At 29.0% G+C, this 14,617-nt stretch overlaps 4 protein-coding genes across 6 annotated transcripts; 1 reads left to right on the top strand and 3 right to left on the bottom strand.

The window, feature by feature from the left end:
• The first annotated feature begins 1,279 nt into the window (after positions 1–1,279).
• On the top strand, positions 1,280–2,951 carry LOC117602141 (uncharacterized). Its single transcript, XM_034319748.2, has 3 exons — positions 1,280–2,011; positions 2,098–2,212; positions 2,377–2,951. The coding sequence occupies exons 1-3, from the start codon at positions 1,638–1,640 to the stop codon at positions 2,647–2,649; spliced, it is 762 nt and encodes a 253-aa protein (XP_034175639.2). The 5' UTR covers positions 1,280–1,637; the 3' UTR covers positions 2,650–2,951.
• A 254-nt stretch (positions 2,952–3,205) lies between these two features.
• On the bottom strand, positions 3,206–6,045 carry LOC117602137 (bleomycin hydrolase). 3 transcript variants are annotated; one of them, XM_034319742.2, is made up of 4 exons: positions 5,849–6,045; positions 4,636–4,952; positions 3,721–4,548; positions 3,206–3,627 (listed from the first exon to the last, which is right to left on the bottom strand). In XM_034319742.2, the coding sequence occupies exons 1-4, from the start codon at positions 5,856–5,858 to the stop codon at positions 3,412–3,414; spliced, it is 1,371 nt and encodes a 456-aa protein (XP_034175633.1). In that variant the 5' UTR covers positions 5,859–6,045; the 3' UTR covers positions 3,206–3,411. The 3 variants fall into 3 exon arrangements, with proteins under 3 accessions (XP_034175633.1, XP_034175634.1, XP_076547780.1); XM_034319743.2 differs by having other exon boundaries at positions 4,636–4,949; XM_076691665.1 differs by lacking the exon at positions 5,849–6,045 and adding an exon at positions 5,666–5,805 and having other exon boundaries at positions 4,636–4,949.
• Positions 6,046–6,502: 457 nt separating this feature from the next.
• On the bottom strand, positions 6,503–8,440 carry POLDIP2 (DNA polymerase delta interacting protein 2). The gene is made up of 6 exons (XM_034319388.2): positions 8,143–8,440; positions 7,775–7,930; positions 7,588–7,687; positions 7,171–7,512; positions 6,899–7,104; positions 6,503–6,825 (listed from the first exon to the last, which is right to left on the bottom strand). The coding sequence occupies exons 1-6, from the start codon at positions 8,235–8,237 to the stop codon at positions 6,714–6,716; spliced, it is 1,011 nt and encodes a 336-aa protein (XP_034175279.1). The 5' UTR covers positions 8,238–8,440; the 3' UTR covers positions 6,503–6,713.
• A 2,863-nt stretch (positions 8,441–11,303) lies between these two features.
• Positions 11,304–14,323, bottom strand: schlank (ceramide synthase schlank). The gene is made up of 8 exons (XM_034320471.2): positions 14,059–14,323; positions 13,775–13,964; positions 13,400–13,517; positions 12,907–13,019; positions 12,487–12,817; positions 12,276–12,394; positions 12,053–12,197; positions 11,304–11,979 (listed from the first exon to the last, which is right to left on the bottom strand). Exons 2-8 carry the CDS (start codon positions 13,951–13,953, stop codon positions 11,857–11,859), a joined length of 1,128 nt encoding a protein of 375 aa, XP_034176362.1. The 5' UTR covers positions 13,954–13,964; positions 14,059–14,323; the 3' UTR covers positions 11,304–11,856.
• Positions 14,324–14,617: the final 294 nt, after the last annotated feature.

The following is a 14,617-nucleotide window of genomic DNA, read 5'->3' as shown; positions in this document are numbered from 1 at the left end:
GCTTAAGCCGAATCACAAGGTGGGGTACTCGCAGACATTCAGCGACGTACAAGGCAACCGCTTACCTTACGACAATACACTCTAATAACGTAAGATCTATTTGAAAGATACGTTTCGAGACAACTTTAAAATGTTTAGAAATTTTTCAACAAACGTTCTTTTTTATTTTGTTATAAATATAACGCGGCAAAGTGAATTTCAATTGTTGTACATTGCCCCAATTATCACATTGTAACGATAGTTACCGGTCCTCTCATTGGACAGTCACAGAGGTGTGTTCGGTTTGGCGAACGTGATTGGTCGGTTAAATTTTGGGAAATGCCAATAAATGCGCCGTAGTACAACGCGCACAGTGGCGCAAAACACGTTTTGCATTGCCCTGAACTGTGCCATATAATTTTATTTCATTGGTCACGATGTATATTTCGACAATTAACTAATTTAAACTACGAATGACATTTGTTAAAGGTATATGTACATATATTTTATTGTGTTTATTTATCTTGTAATATATCTATTACTAAATACCAATTATAGACTATTATACAACATGAATTATTTTCACTACATATTTTATATATATATATATGCTTTACATAGAATGAGTAAATCTTTGTTTATGGTGTTTTATTCAATCAATAATATGTTCAAAATATATAAGTATTATTTCAATCAATTCGATATTTATAATCGAAAGTTTCTAATCAATTTTTACATTTTTATATAATCGTAATATATCGAAATACATTTTTTATGAAACAGACTATAACACTTTAGAATATCGATAATCACGATTAAATGTATGTGTGAATGAAAATTAAAAATATATTCCACGTAAATATACATTAACAATGGAACATAAATTTGCTGTATAATTGAAACACGATAATTTCAATTTTATGTATTGTTAATATAAGTTCCATTAACAACATATAAGTACATAATACTAATAGTAATTTTGAACTGAAATTATGTTTTACTACGGTTATTTGAATTGAAAAGCATTTCGGGAAATATTGTGCCAGACATTTGAATTACATGAATACATGTCACATTCTTCTTTGATATTTTATGTAGTTTATATCTATTCCTATTCGTTATATCTTTTTATGGCTTAATTCTTTGTTTGTTTTTTTTTTCTTTTAAATCAACAAGCAGTACATACGTGTACTAAAATCTGTATTCAAATTATTCGACTGTCATGTTTATAAATCCAAAAAAATAAGATGATATTTCTATGTAATTCAATTTGTAATTGAATGTTACCTTATCCACCCTACCATCTTTTTTCCTTACCACGCGTACAGTCAATTAAATTTCTAACCTCAAATTGTCAAATAAGAAGTTTGCGTAGCAAACAACATATTCACAAATGTGTTTGAAATGTTAAACATTGTGTGTTTCTTATTTAAAAACAGATATCAGAATTATCCTTTTATAAGATACATCTCGTGGCTGATTTGTTTGATATAAATTTTATTACCAAAATATCATTAATACATAAATGCTTCGAATTAACGTTTGTGATAAATGTTTATAATATGTATTATTTATATTGTCATGTAATGTTTGTACATCTAATGAAGCAACATTTATACATATTAAAAGATTCATTGAATTTTCAAAATTAAAAGAAAATGGATAATTCGATAAAATTGGTTATATATAAAGAAAGCTGGATTTTTGATAGCATTATTATTACACCCTATTATGTGATTAGATATGAACAAAAAATTAAAGACAAAAATAGCAATCAAAAAACTGTTAACGTAAACAAATTCCATAAAAACAATTTGGTAGAAGTAAATAAAATTTGTTTAAACAGGAAGGGATATAATGCCTATTTTGTATCGGCGTATGTTGTAACATTAATAAAATCGCAGACATATCGTAGAGCTGCTTTTAGCAAGTTATTACAATATTTAATGTATCAATTATCAGACAAAATAAATATAGAAGTGATCTTAATGAAACTACGTACACCTAAAAAACAATTTTTAGATTATAAGTGGTAAAAATATGACTAAAGATTAATAATGAATCTGTAATAATAACCTTGTTTTAACATATAATGAATATAGAACTTATTAATTTCAGGAATGAGAGGATAACACAAATGGCATTGGAAAGAAGAGAAGTTGATCACGCTATGTCTTGGTTATCTACTTTAGGTGGAGCATTTTCTGCTCTAGGAGAAGAATTTCAGCATTGTGTAAGTTACTTTTAATTATTTGTTGATAAATTTATTGTGACACTTTGAAAAGATTGTAGTTATTTACTTTGTTCATAATACATTCTGTTTCTGCATAATATGAAAATGTATACAATTGTGTACTTGACGTTATACAAGTTCATAAATAATACATTTTTATACAGGCTGAAATGGCTGGCAAAATTTCTATAAAGCAGTTCAAATTAGCACTTCGTCTTGGAGATCCCCTTTTGGTTGCTCGTTGTAAACTATATGCTGCCTTAAGTTTAATTCAGCAAGACCATTTAAAAACACCACAAGAAATAGTTAAAAATGTATTTAAATTTTCGATTAATCATAATGATATTCGTTTACAAAAGATGTGTCGAGGTATATGGGCTAAACTTAAATATTGTTACGAAATACGAAAAGTACGGCATAAAATTAATCGATATTAATTATACAACTATCATAGTTTAGGATTAGGCTAACTGAACTTCACATTCATGTTTGAAAATAAATAATATGTACAAAATACTGTTTCTAAAAATGTATTTTTTGTAATTATTAACAAATAATATCAACAAAAAATAACATTAATTATTAAATTAAAAGTAATAATTAAGGATCCTTACATTTCTAAATGTTTTTATTAATTTCCATACAATCGGTGATTGTTTTTTTCAATTTTTCAGTTATTGGCTTTTTTTTTCCCTTGGAATTATTGACATTATTTCATGGTTTATAGTAAGTGTGTACATTTGAAAAAATATCTGATGACATATCTTAATTTTTGTTTGGTTTCTTATGACATTCAACTGAGAACTTACTTCAAACATTAAATTCATCGTGGTAGTAAGCGAAAAACAACACAAGAATTTCATTGTTGGTAAGCAAATATAAATAGGAAAGTAGATTATACAAGGAATCATCTTAGATTTTAGGAACTATCTTAAATGTACATTGTTAATGTTTTAGCAATTTCAGCAGAGTATGTTACTTCAAATAAATTCGAAAAAAAAAAATATGTTAGATCGTTCAAACCTTATAATTCAAGATCTTAGAATTATTTCTTAGTTGTTATTCAATTAAAAACATTGTTAAAGTCTTAGTTTGTTGTACTTTGTGTACCAGTGTGCTTAAAATTTTGTTTGCCTTTATTTTAAACTCCTTTATTAACTAAAAAATTTCCTCTTTAAATATTTAAGCTTACATTACTATCAGTGAGCAAGAGTACCCATAGGATCCCATGCAGGTAAGATAATAGGTTCTTGTTTAAATACAGCCAAAACATCTGCAGGTACTAATTTTTTATCAATAACTGCTTCAAAAACAAATTCAGAAAACCAATCAGCTGTTAATAACAGATATCCCTTCTGTCCATGATCATCTCCCCAAGAATTTTCTACTCTGAATTGTTTAATTTTACCATCATTCTAAAAACAAAATGTTCAAATAATCCGTATTACATAACTTATCATATAAATTATCTTGTTACTTTTTATTTTAATAAAACCTTGTTGACTTACATCGATAGAAACAGCTGTGAGTGCCATCGCATGAACCATCATAGAATCTCCATATAGTAATCTGTCTGCTTTTGTAAGATTAACTTGAATATCAGTTCCAAACATTAGTTCGAAATCATAAGCTTTCATATCTTGTATACCCTGTTTAACTATTAACCGTTTATTAACGTCACATCCGAACCATACTGGTTCATTTTGTTTTATACTTTCAGCGCATAACTTCATTAGTAACTCAGGTGGTTGATTATTATATAGCGTAGGTCTTCCACCCATAACATTTCCTAAACAATCTATCGTATAAAGTTTTCCATATGGATTAGACGGTCTTGGATCTGTTACTAAACATACTTTATCGTCTACATTGTAATATGGTTTCACATATTTTTCATAAAATTCTAGTGGTGTAACAGGTCCGACAGAATTATAATTTTTAGACTTATCATAATACACCCAGGTGATTGTTTTCGACGGTATTCCTAAACAAATACCGAGTATTTGATAAATCATTATCATCTGTTCCAAGATTAAAGCTTCTATTTCTTTGTCTGTTCCACCCTTAGATACTAAATCTCGTAGGGCTTTGGAATACTCTCTTAGTTTACTTTTTAATATTGTATTCATACGTGAACTAGATTCACAACTATATGATTCTGGGAAACAGGCTTTAGGAACAAGACCATGCCTGTTTATAAGATTGACAATCATGTCCCATTGTCCTCCGTCGCAAATAGGATCGTGCAATAAGAACGATACCAAACGACCTTCTACTGATTCATTTCGTTTAGCTGTTTTTACAATATTATGTAAAAAATAATTGCATCGTTCCAGCTATAAAATTAATAGTAGAATTGTTATATGTATATATATTTATATATATACACATTTCATGATTCATTAAAAATTTATAATATTAACCTTATCCCAGAAGAATAGATAAGCTTGACTAAATTCAAATTCATCTAAATTGTATTGCTTCATAAAGGCAGTTCTTATAATGTTTAAAGTTGAAAATATCCAACATCTTCCTGAATTCTTTTGATTTGTTATGGGCTTTCCTTCGGTTGCAATCTTATAAGTGAAAACGTGTTGCGATTCTTGCAAAACCTTTCTTGATATGCAAGCCTCCAATGGGTTGGTCCTTGTACAGACATTCTGTGCCAAGATGTTGCGCTTATCTTCATAAAATATTACGCGTAACTGATCCAAAACTTCTGTTGTCAAAACACCTGCTACTTAAACAGAATAATAAAACATTTATAACTGAAATTTCATCATCATATTTCTGGAAAGATAATCAGGTATATGTTACTTGAAAAAATAGCTTTACCTTATCTAATCATTTCATATGGTTAAGATAATATTGTTAATGAAATTTTGTAAAGAAACTCTTTCTTTTTTTAAATAAAAATAATTTTATACAGTATAAAATACAGGAATGCAAATATATCAGAAATTAATTAACATTAAGGTTCTTTATTAATACAAAATATATATGTATACGTATAAGTATATATCATTTCTATAATTTAATTACAGTTTAACAGCATAATTTAAAATATAAATAGAACAAAGAAATGAACACACTTATGACTTAAGCACAGTGAAACACATGAAAAAACAAATATATACATTAAAAATGATAGTACATCAAAATATTTGTAACAAATATATCGAGATAACAATGATTTATAACAAATAGAATATTTATGTTGTTCAATTATTCAATTTTAAAGTAAAATGTACCGTTCGGTATCTGTAAATTAACATAAAACATGTACGTGAAAAAAAATTCCACTGTCAATATGTTTTTAATTTCTTCGAATTATACAGCATATTAAAGAAATCGTATTTATTTTTGAACAAAATAATCACATAACCACTTGCTTCATTAAATAATAAAGAGAATCATCATAAATTAAGTAGTTGTTCATTAAAATATAAATACCTTGATAAACAGTATTAATATTAACATTAATAAGAATGGGAGTGGCTAAACGAAACGCTTAATAAACGCTTTAATTTCCATCGCAATAGAAGTTGAACTTCATTTTTATTATATTATAGAAATGTTATATTAAATAAGTACATGGAAACTGAAAATATATACATAAATAAAAACGCAACTCACGAGCATCCATCGTGACGGGTGGATTCTTCTTATGTACTTTAACTGTAACGGATTCAAGAGTTTCCAGTTTCCACCGAGTACTATATGGAGTTTAGAATTGCAAAAACATACCACTTTTCTTGCCTGTATTTCATTCGTCTGATAGACTGGCCGAAAGTGATAATGCTATTTACATCATACATTATTTCATAAACTTTAAAAAAGATCGAGATATTTAACCATTACTCGTAGGCAATTCCAATTTAAACAATTCAAGTATTATCTGTAAACCAATCAGGAAGAGAATTACGACTTACCTATTGGTGAACAAATAGAATATTTTGTAAATTTTTAGAAAACAATTTGTCTTTCAGTGAAAGGAAAATATAATAATATAATTACACATCGATCGTTTATAATTAAAATAGGATGATTGAAAATATTAATAACAATGAAATTATAATTTTTTATCGTAATTTTAATTTTTAATTTTTACAAATAAATTGTAATTTAAATTTTTTATAAATAACAAATTTATTTAAAATATGTTAAAAATAAAAATGATGAAATCAAGGAATGATATTTGCAGGTATTGTAGACTGTTACTTTTATCATGATTGTATGATTACACTTTACACAGATATTTCTTTAGTTGAGGTAAAATATATTTATGAAAAAATCGGTTTTTAAAATATCTGCTTATATTTACAATTACAGAAAACTGCATACTTAACTTCTACTCACAATGTTTACAATCAATTATTACAGCTAATATTATTAATATTGTATATTTAAGTGCCACATATTAAATTTAATCGTTAATCAATTTCTGATATATCAAGAGTTCAATTACAATGACTTTATACTTGGTATTGCATAGTATTAATTATGTATTCATATTTGGTGTAGGTGGTTCTTCTACTTTTGATTCCAATGAAAAAGGTGGAATTCTACAATCAAATGCATACCCATCTTCCCGTTCCATTCTGAATGTACCCCTAAAACAACATAATCATATCATTGATGAAGCTGTTATAAACACAAATAATAAATAAATAACTAAATACATACCACATATGGCCACTTGCAGCTTGCAAACTCACATGACTACTATATTGAAAAGCAGGTAATATTTTCGACAAAATAGGTTCTTGACCAACTACACCTCTTCCTCTAACAGTTTCTAATGTACCAGACAGACTAAATATTCTCCAATGTCTTTCACGTAATTGTACACTTAAATCTCCCAAATTTTCTAAACGTATGCAGTAGCGCCACTATACAAATTTTTTTGTTAATTTATATATGCTTATATTTATTACAAAGTGCATTAGAATACCTACCCAATGTGCAGCTGTCGCTTGGCTTCCTCTATAACCCATATAAAATGGAATAACGGTAACACGAATATTTTCGGTAGTTTCTTTATGTACATCTGACAATTCTAACCATGGATGATTCTTTTTTTGCCAAGCTTTGAGAGTTTCTTGAGCGACAAAACATGGATCATGATTCGGGTTATAAGCTAAGAATTTATCAAAAAGTTCATGTTGTAATGCAGTCTTCTCGTTTGTAGTATAAGGTAAAACATCTTCGTGCGCGACATAATCTAATCCTGGTATGGTATACAAGCTGCGGCTACTTTCATGATTACTCAAAAATGTTACAGCTTCTGTTTGAGCACGCTATACATGTATGTTATATAAGATTTACATACCTTTCATTTTTATCTACTTATTTAATACATTTGCCGTACTTACTATAAATGGGTAATCTCTTTGGTCAATTAATACCTGATAAAATGTATGAGTTCTACCTTTTACTTCTTTTCCTACACTATTATAATTATCATTTGTACTTCTGTAATTATAAATCATTCTTAAATGACTGTTATTATAAGTAAACATGTTTATGGTACAATATGATTTATTGAAAATTTAAACTTACTCTTCTCTTTTATTTGGGATGTCTCTATCGTAAACCCTTGCTGTCCATGGAAATAATATTACACCTCGATAACCAAATACTCTATGTAAAATTAATTGACCAGTTTCATATTTTCCTTGTAATTTTGGTGTTTCCAATTTTCCAACTTCTGCTAATCTAAAGAGGTATGGAATTAATCTGAGATTCTCCCATGAAACATTTTTTATATTGAAACAACAAAAATTAGTCAAAAAGTTTTGATAGAAAGACTATTTCTTGCAGTCATACATTTGCTAGCCGAATTAAGAGACACGCATTTTAGCCATTTCTTCAAAATAATGACAAAACTATTTGATATCATCCTTCATGTAACACGTAGTTTTTATTACCTGATATGTCTTACGTGACACAAACAAAATCTTTTTGGTGCTTTAAGAAAATAGCACCGTAATGTGCAAGTGGCAAAATTTCGCGCAAGTTCCATACTTTCTAAAAGGATTCTTTTTAATACAGTGAAATTTTCAGTTTAAATGATGTGGCACTGAATCCAAAATACATGATGTTTTCTTGACATTTCGAAGGTTTTTTTTACTGCGTTATAACAACGATTATTTGTCCTGTTTTGATGAACGATATTAAAGGCAAATTTTCATAGCAAGAACGATAGAACGAATTTTTTTAAACTTGAAAAACTGACTGCAGGCAGTGACTACAGATACAAAAAGACTTGTTCTCGAGTAAGCATGATGTTGCGGGTCTTAGAGACCCCAAGGTGAAATTTGGAGGGCAGGCTGCGGGCGTCTTTGCACGCGGCCCGAAGAAGAACCTGTACCGGGTACGACCTCCAATGCCGGCTACAGGATAGGCAGCAGCGGGAGGTCCAAATTGAGACCATCCCGGGGAGGGACACCTTTGTACCAGACGTGAAGGGCTTTGGAGTAATACACGTTCCGAAGCCCTTCTTTAGCGCCAGTATCGGTCGCCGTGGGATTTTAGTCAGTAGGAATCTGACACTCACCCGTCGCCCTCCCCCAGGGGACAGTGGAGGATTTTATATTGCAAGAATTGCCCCAAAAAAAATTTTTTTTACAACCTCTGATTCCCTTACATCTCTGCATCTCTTACATTACTGCATCCCTTACATCCCCACATTTCTTATATTCCGGCATTGCTTGCATCGCTGTATTCCTTATATGTACACTATCCCTTACATCCCTGTGTCCCTTATATTCCAGCATTCCTTATATCTCCGCAACCTTTACATTTCTGCATCCCCCACATCAGTGCATTACTTATATTCCTTTTTTCATATCTACGAATCCTTTGCATCCTTGTGTCACTTCTATTCCTGCATCCCATATATCCCTCCATAGCGCCCTCCGGCGGTTGAAAAAGGATCTAAATTTTGTAGAAATTTTGGCCCTTTAGCGGCAAAAATTCGAACTAACATTTCGATGTCGAATCAGCACCCTCTGGTTTTAGAAAAAGGAACTATACCATGCCGAATTTTTGGCCCTCTAGCGGCAAAAATTTAAACTAAAATCTCGACCTCGAATCAGCGCCCTCTGGTTTTAGAAAAAGGAACTATATCATGCCGAAATTTTGGCCCTCTAGCGGCGAAAATTCGAACTAAAATCTCGACCTCGAATCAGCGCCCTCTGGTTTTAGAAAAAGGAACTATATCATGCCGAAATTTTGGCCCTCTAGCGGCAAAAAATTAAACTAAAATCTCGACCTCGATTCAGCGCCCTCTGGTTTTAGTAAAAGGAACTATACCATGCCGAATTTTTGGCCCTCTAGCGGCAAAAATTTAAACTAAAATCTCGACGTCGAATCAGCGCCCTCTGGTTTTAGAAAAAGGAACTATATCATGCCGAAATTTTGGTCCTCTAGCGGCAAAAATTTAAACTAAAATCTCGATCTCGATTCAGCGCCCTCTGGTTTTAGTAAAAGGAACTATACCATGCCGAATTTTTGGCCCTCTGGCGTCAAATATTTCAACTAAATTCGAAACGCCGAATCAGCGTCCTCTGGTGGTAAAAATGAGAACTATATTCGTCACGATTTTTTTATTTGTGGTGTTGGTACATAAGAGATGCAGGGATATATGAGATGCCGGGTTATAAGGGGTGCAGAGACGTAAGGTATGTAGGAATATAAGTGTTGTTGGAATGTAAGGAATATAAGTGTTGTTGGAATGTAAGGAATACAGGAATGTATGCGATGTAGGGATTGATTTTCATGTATATCATGTTTTTAATTTATTAAAGATCAAACAGGTGTTCAATATCATGTACATGAATAACGGAGAGAAGAAGTTAGCTTCATTGAATAACTAAAACGATAGAAGAATTTAAGTCAATTAAATAAACGATTGAGAAAAAAATACCGGGCATTAAATAAGTAACTCAGAAATGAAATTTGGTAAATTAAATAATAATTCAATTGCTCTTTTAAAATGATTTATTTACCAAGGTGCATGAATTGAATACAAGTTTGTTAAATAATTGTAATAATAATAATTGTTATTTTTCAGAGTTGCGGATGATTTTGATGATGTTGATGATGCCAATAATATCGACAGAAGGATAGGGTGGTAGTATAGAGTGTGGCGGCCATCGTCGATGCCGATAATGAAGAGATCTTCGATGTTCATAAAAAAGAGATTTTCAACGCCGCCTAAAGTCATTATCACCACCTCCCTTCGGTGTTATCCTCATCATTTATTTTATCAAACAAATTCAAATAACTTTGTAAAGAATGATTCCCCAAGGGGAATCCAATAAAATACATACATACCATACTATACATACATACATACAATTCAAATAACTTTTTTGTACTTTCATTCGTTCCTCAATCTTCAAACTGAGAAGTCCTGTTAACATTTATAAAGATCAATTTCAATTCCAATAAATGATTTATATTAATTCTATCTAATAAACCTCCATACTTTGAAGCACATCTTCCTTCCCTATCGACGACCGAAGACTGACTGACGTGGCTCAGCGCGAGACGTCTAATTTATAGAATTGTATATCTGCCCCACAAGGACGCGGCCAGTTACATTTACTTGAATAAGATATATTTTCATGGCAGTCTTTTTAAAATACAAGTTTATTAAACAATTATTTTAATAATATTTTGGTCATGTGCTTAACTAGACTACATATAGAGTGATATACCTGTAACATAGAGTGATTGAATTTAGCGTTTCCTTTTATGGGCAATTTTAATTCTGTTTTAATATACACATTCAAATTTATTTAAGTACATATATTAAATCTTTGACTATTTTGTGTTTTTTTATATTGCATTTTTATTCATAGTATATTGAAGGTTTAAATTTTGCAGTAATTATACATTTTCTAGTACACAGTGATGAATACATTTATTTTCATGTGGAAAATATTGTAGTATTTTAATATTATAAAAATTAAATTAATTAAATCTAAAATTATATATAATAGAGGAGATTAATTTAAAAAATATTAAACTTATTAGAAATATTATTATTAATTTCCTTAATTCACAAGTTTTAAGATATTATTTGACATTTTAAACTGTACGGGAACAAATAAATATTATTAATATAATCAGTTACTAGACTTTGGATAGATTAAGAAATTAGAGATATTGAACGCTTTCTAAACTTTGGTCCATTATTTGTTTGGCTAAATAATTAGAATTTAATTTAAAAAAAAAAAAAAGAAATATGATTTCCTAAGTTGTTAAATAAAAAACATAAATAAAGAATATTATTAATAAAACGAATAATTCACAATTCTCAATATTCGGCTTTTCGTACATAACGATACTAAAAGTAATGCATTAAAGTGTGATGCATGAAAAACAGTAATAATTTTTTCATATTTATATAAAAGCACCAAGTTGCTTTAAAAGATAGATACAAAAGAATAGAACAACGTAAAGAATTCTAAGATCAGTGACCTCTTTACAACTTTATCAAAATGTAAGTTTTTAATTACTATACTACGGCAAATTCAAGGACTGTTAAATTTACTGAAATTAATTAGCGCCTGGCTAATATTTGAATTCTTGTCTTATACTGGTATAATAACTTTTCTCTAAAAAGTTATTTGTTAATGAACTTTTTGCCTTGAATTTTGTTTGGTAATGTAATTGGTAGAATTATTTAATGCATTATTTTCCATAGAATTATCTGAAATGTCTTCACTACTACTGCTACGAATGTCACCTTCCATCTGAAAAAATTTTTAATTGGAAGTATTGCATAATCATATTGCATATAAAATTTATATATACAACGTTACTTACTTGACCGGCATAAAAAGCATTATAGGCAATTTTAAGTATTAAATACGTCCATATCATGTGAAGGATTAATAATAAGATTAATAAAAAGTTGAAAATATAATATGCTGGGAACATCGGTACTATTATAGGTGCTTTTATCGATGTGCTGTAATATATAATAAGACAGATTTAGAACAATAATGTGAATAATCTCTAGTTACATTAGTGAATAATGAATATTTACCTATAAATTATCCAAAATGGATAAACGCCGATGCGTGTGAAAATCCATAATATTGTGAAAATAACGAATATGCAATCACATAATTTCTGGTAATTAGCATACTTAGCTATTTTTGCAGCCTAAAATATAAATGTATACGTATTTAGTACATAATTACCTTTACAATTACATAAGTATATATTCAGATAAAAAATGAGTATGTTCTACTTACTTCTAGAAAAATATCTGCACTATCATGCACTAATAGAACTAGCGAACCAATTCTAGTTAGATTTCCGACCCATGAAAAACACATTAATATAATAGTAGCTTCATGATGAATAAACATTTGCCAGAAATCTTTTCTTTTCACGTCGAAAAACTGAGAGAAACTTAAAGACCAGTAAAATGCCATTGATATCATATAATACCACCATACATCATCAGAAACTGGATGATATGGATAATCATAGTAACAATAATTAATGTCCCACAACCATGGTTTATCCCATAAAATAATAAGGCCATAAATAAATGAATATGTATAATATAAACATCGCCAACTGTAACAAAATAATTTAAAATTTTATCAAGTAATAAAGAGTTTGAAAAATATTTTATTAATAAATATACTTTCTAATAGAAAGCTAACCTGTTTTCACAAAATTTTGTAAGAGTCGATGGCTTATCCTGAGCACGTCTTAATCGCAACCATCTTTCTACTTGTCGTTCAGACCAATCTAATTGCTTAGCCAGTGCCAGGATCTTAAAAGACATCCATATATTACAAAAAAAAAATCTATAACATTTAATTTTTCAGTTATTTTCATTAAGATTACATGAATTTGTTTCAAGGATCTAATATTAAACATATAATTTAAAGCTTAACAATCACAGTAATGTTATTTGATTTTATACAATTGTACAACAGATCATTTTTCTTACCAAATTAATTATACCAACTGAATAAATAAAAATAAGATACCTATTAATATATATTATTTCTGCGATTCTTACATGTGATAAATGTAGCCTCTAAACAACCATTTACTAAAATTTATTTCGCTACTTCAATATGTAGATAAAACAAATTAGAACAGTATATAAATTCTACTTTAATTTTTATTGATATAAAATAAACTCACCTGTTTATGTTTAATTTGTCGCTTAACATAGGCTTTTTCCAATAACTCGTTTGGTACTGCTTTCTTTGCTCTTGTATTTTTTATACCAAGAGATTTTCCAATAGGTCCAAAACAATACCTACAAAAAATTAATAAGGTATATTATTTAAAAGAAACCAATTATTTTTCTCAGTTAGAGAATTTAAAGAATATATACATGCACAATGTATTATTACAATATATTAATTATTATAAACGTACAATTCTATTTATTTTGGACAGATAGCAAAATATATAAAAAGTCATTAATTTTCTGTTTATCGAATGTGTTCGATAGTGTAAAATTTGGATATAAGAAAGAAAAGATATATAATATTAAATGAATAGAATAGTTACCTTTCTAAGGCATATCTAATTACTAAAAGAATTAATGCCATAGGTAAAGGATAAATTAAATGCTGATAATTAGCATATTTGTTTTCTGAATTTGGTTTAATATCGTCCCATGTTATGTTAGGCGGTAACCAAATATCAGTTGACCAAAAAGCCGATGACACGTTTTTTAATATATCCATCGTCGAAATGTCTGTAATTAATTATTCATATAATAACCTCATTAAGTATTTTTCGTAGAATTATTGACTTGACATGATAAAACGATTGATATACACTTAAATTACCTTAATAACTAAACTTGCCCTATCTTTCTGTTCTTACACACCACCGCTCGAAGACTGCGCCCGTACCCGTACGTTTAACGCACCGCGTTCAATTTTTCTCGTAATTGTTTCCTCGGAGTGAAAAAATACTTATCTTTTTTTTTTTACGTGCTTGGTTGAAATTCACTGTTCAATGTACAATTAATACGTACTTTAGTTACACAATTATCATTCATAAATGTATATTAAGCGCGAAGTGTAATCATTTTGATAACGAACTTATCATGGATAACCTCGACTATAAATTTCGATTAAATTTTATAATTATAATTTAAGTTATTACTTTGAATGTACTATTTTAATAAAGTAATGTAATATCAAAAATCATCATAAACAGTATCGAATAACTATAATTGAAACATATGCTTGTAGATTCAAATTCAAATAATTTTAAAATTAATATAACTATTGAGATATATATATAATGTATATAATTGTGACCTTTTTATGATATAAATATAATTAATCTAATAATTATATTGAGGTATATTTAAGGTCTTTATACTAAATTAAAGTGAAA

Source organism: Osmia lignaria, chromosome 13, assembly GCF_051020975.1.
Source record: "Osmia lignaria lignaria isolate PbOS001 chromosome 13, iyOsmLign1, whole genome shotgun sequence".
Lineage (NCBI taxonomy): Eukaryota > Metazoa > Arthropoda > Insecta > Hymenoptera > Megachilidae > Osmia > Osmia lignaria.
This window is presented reverse-complemented; position numbering and strand designations above follow the sequence as displayed.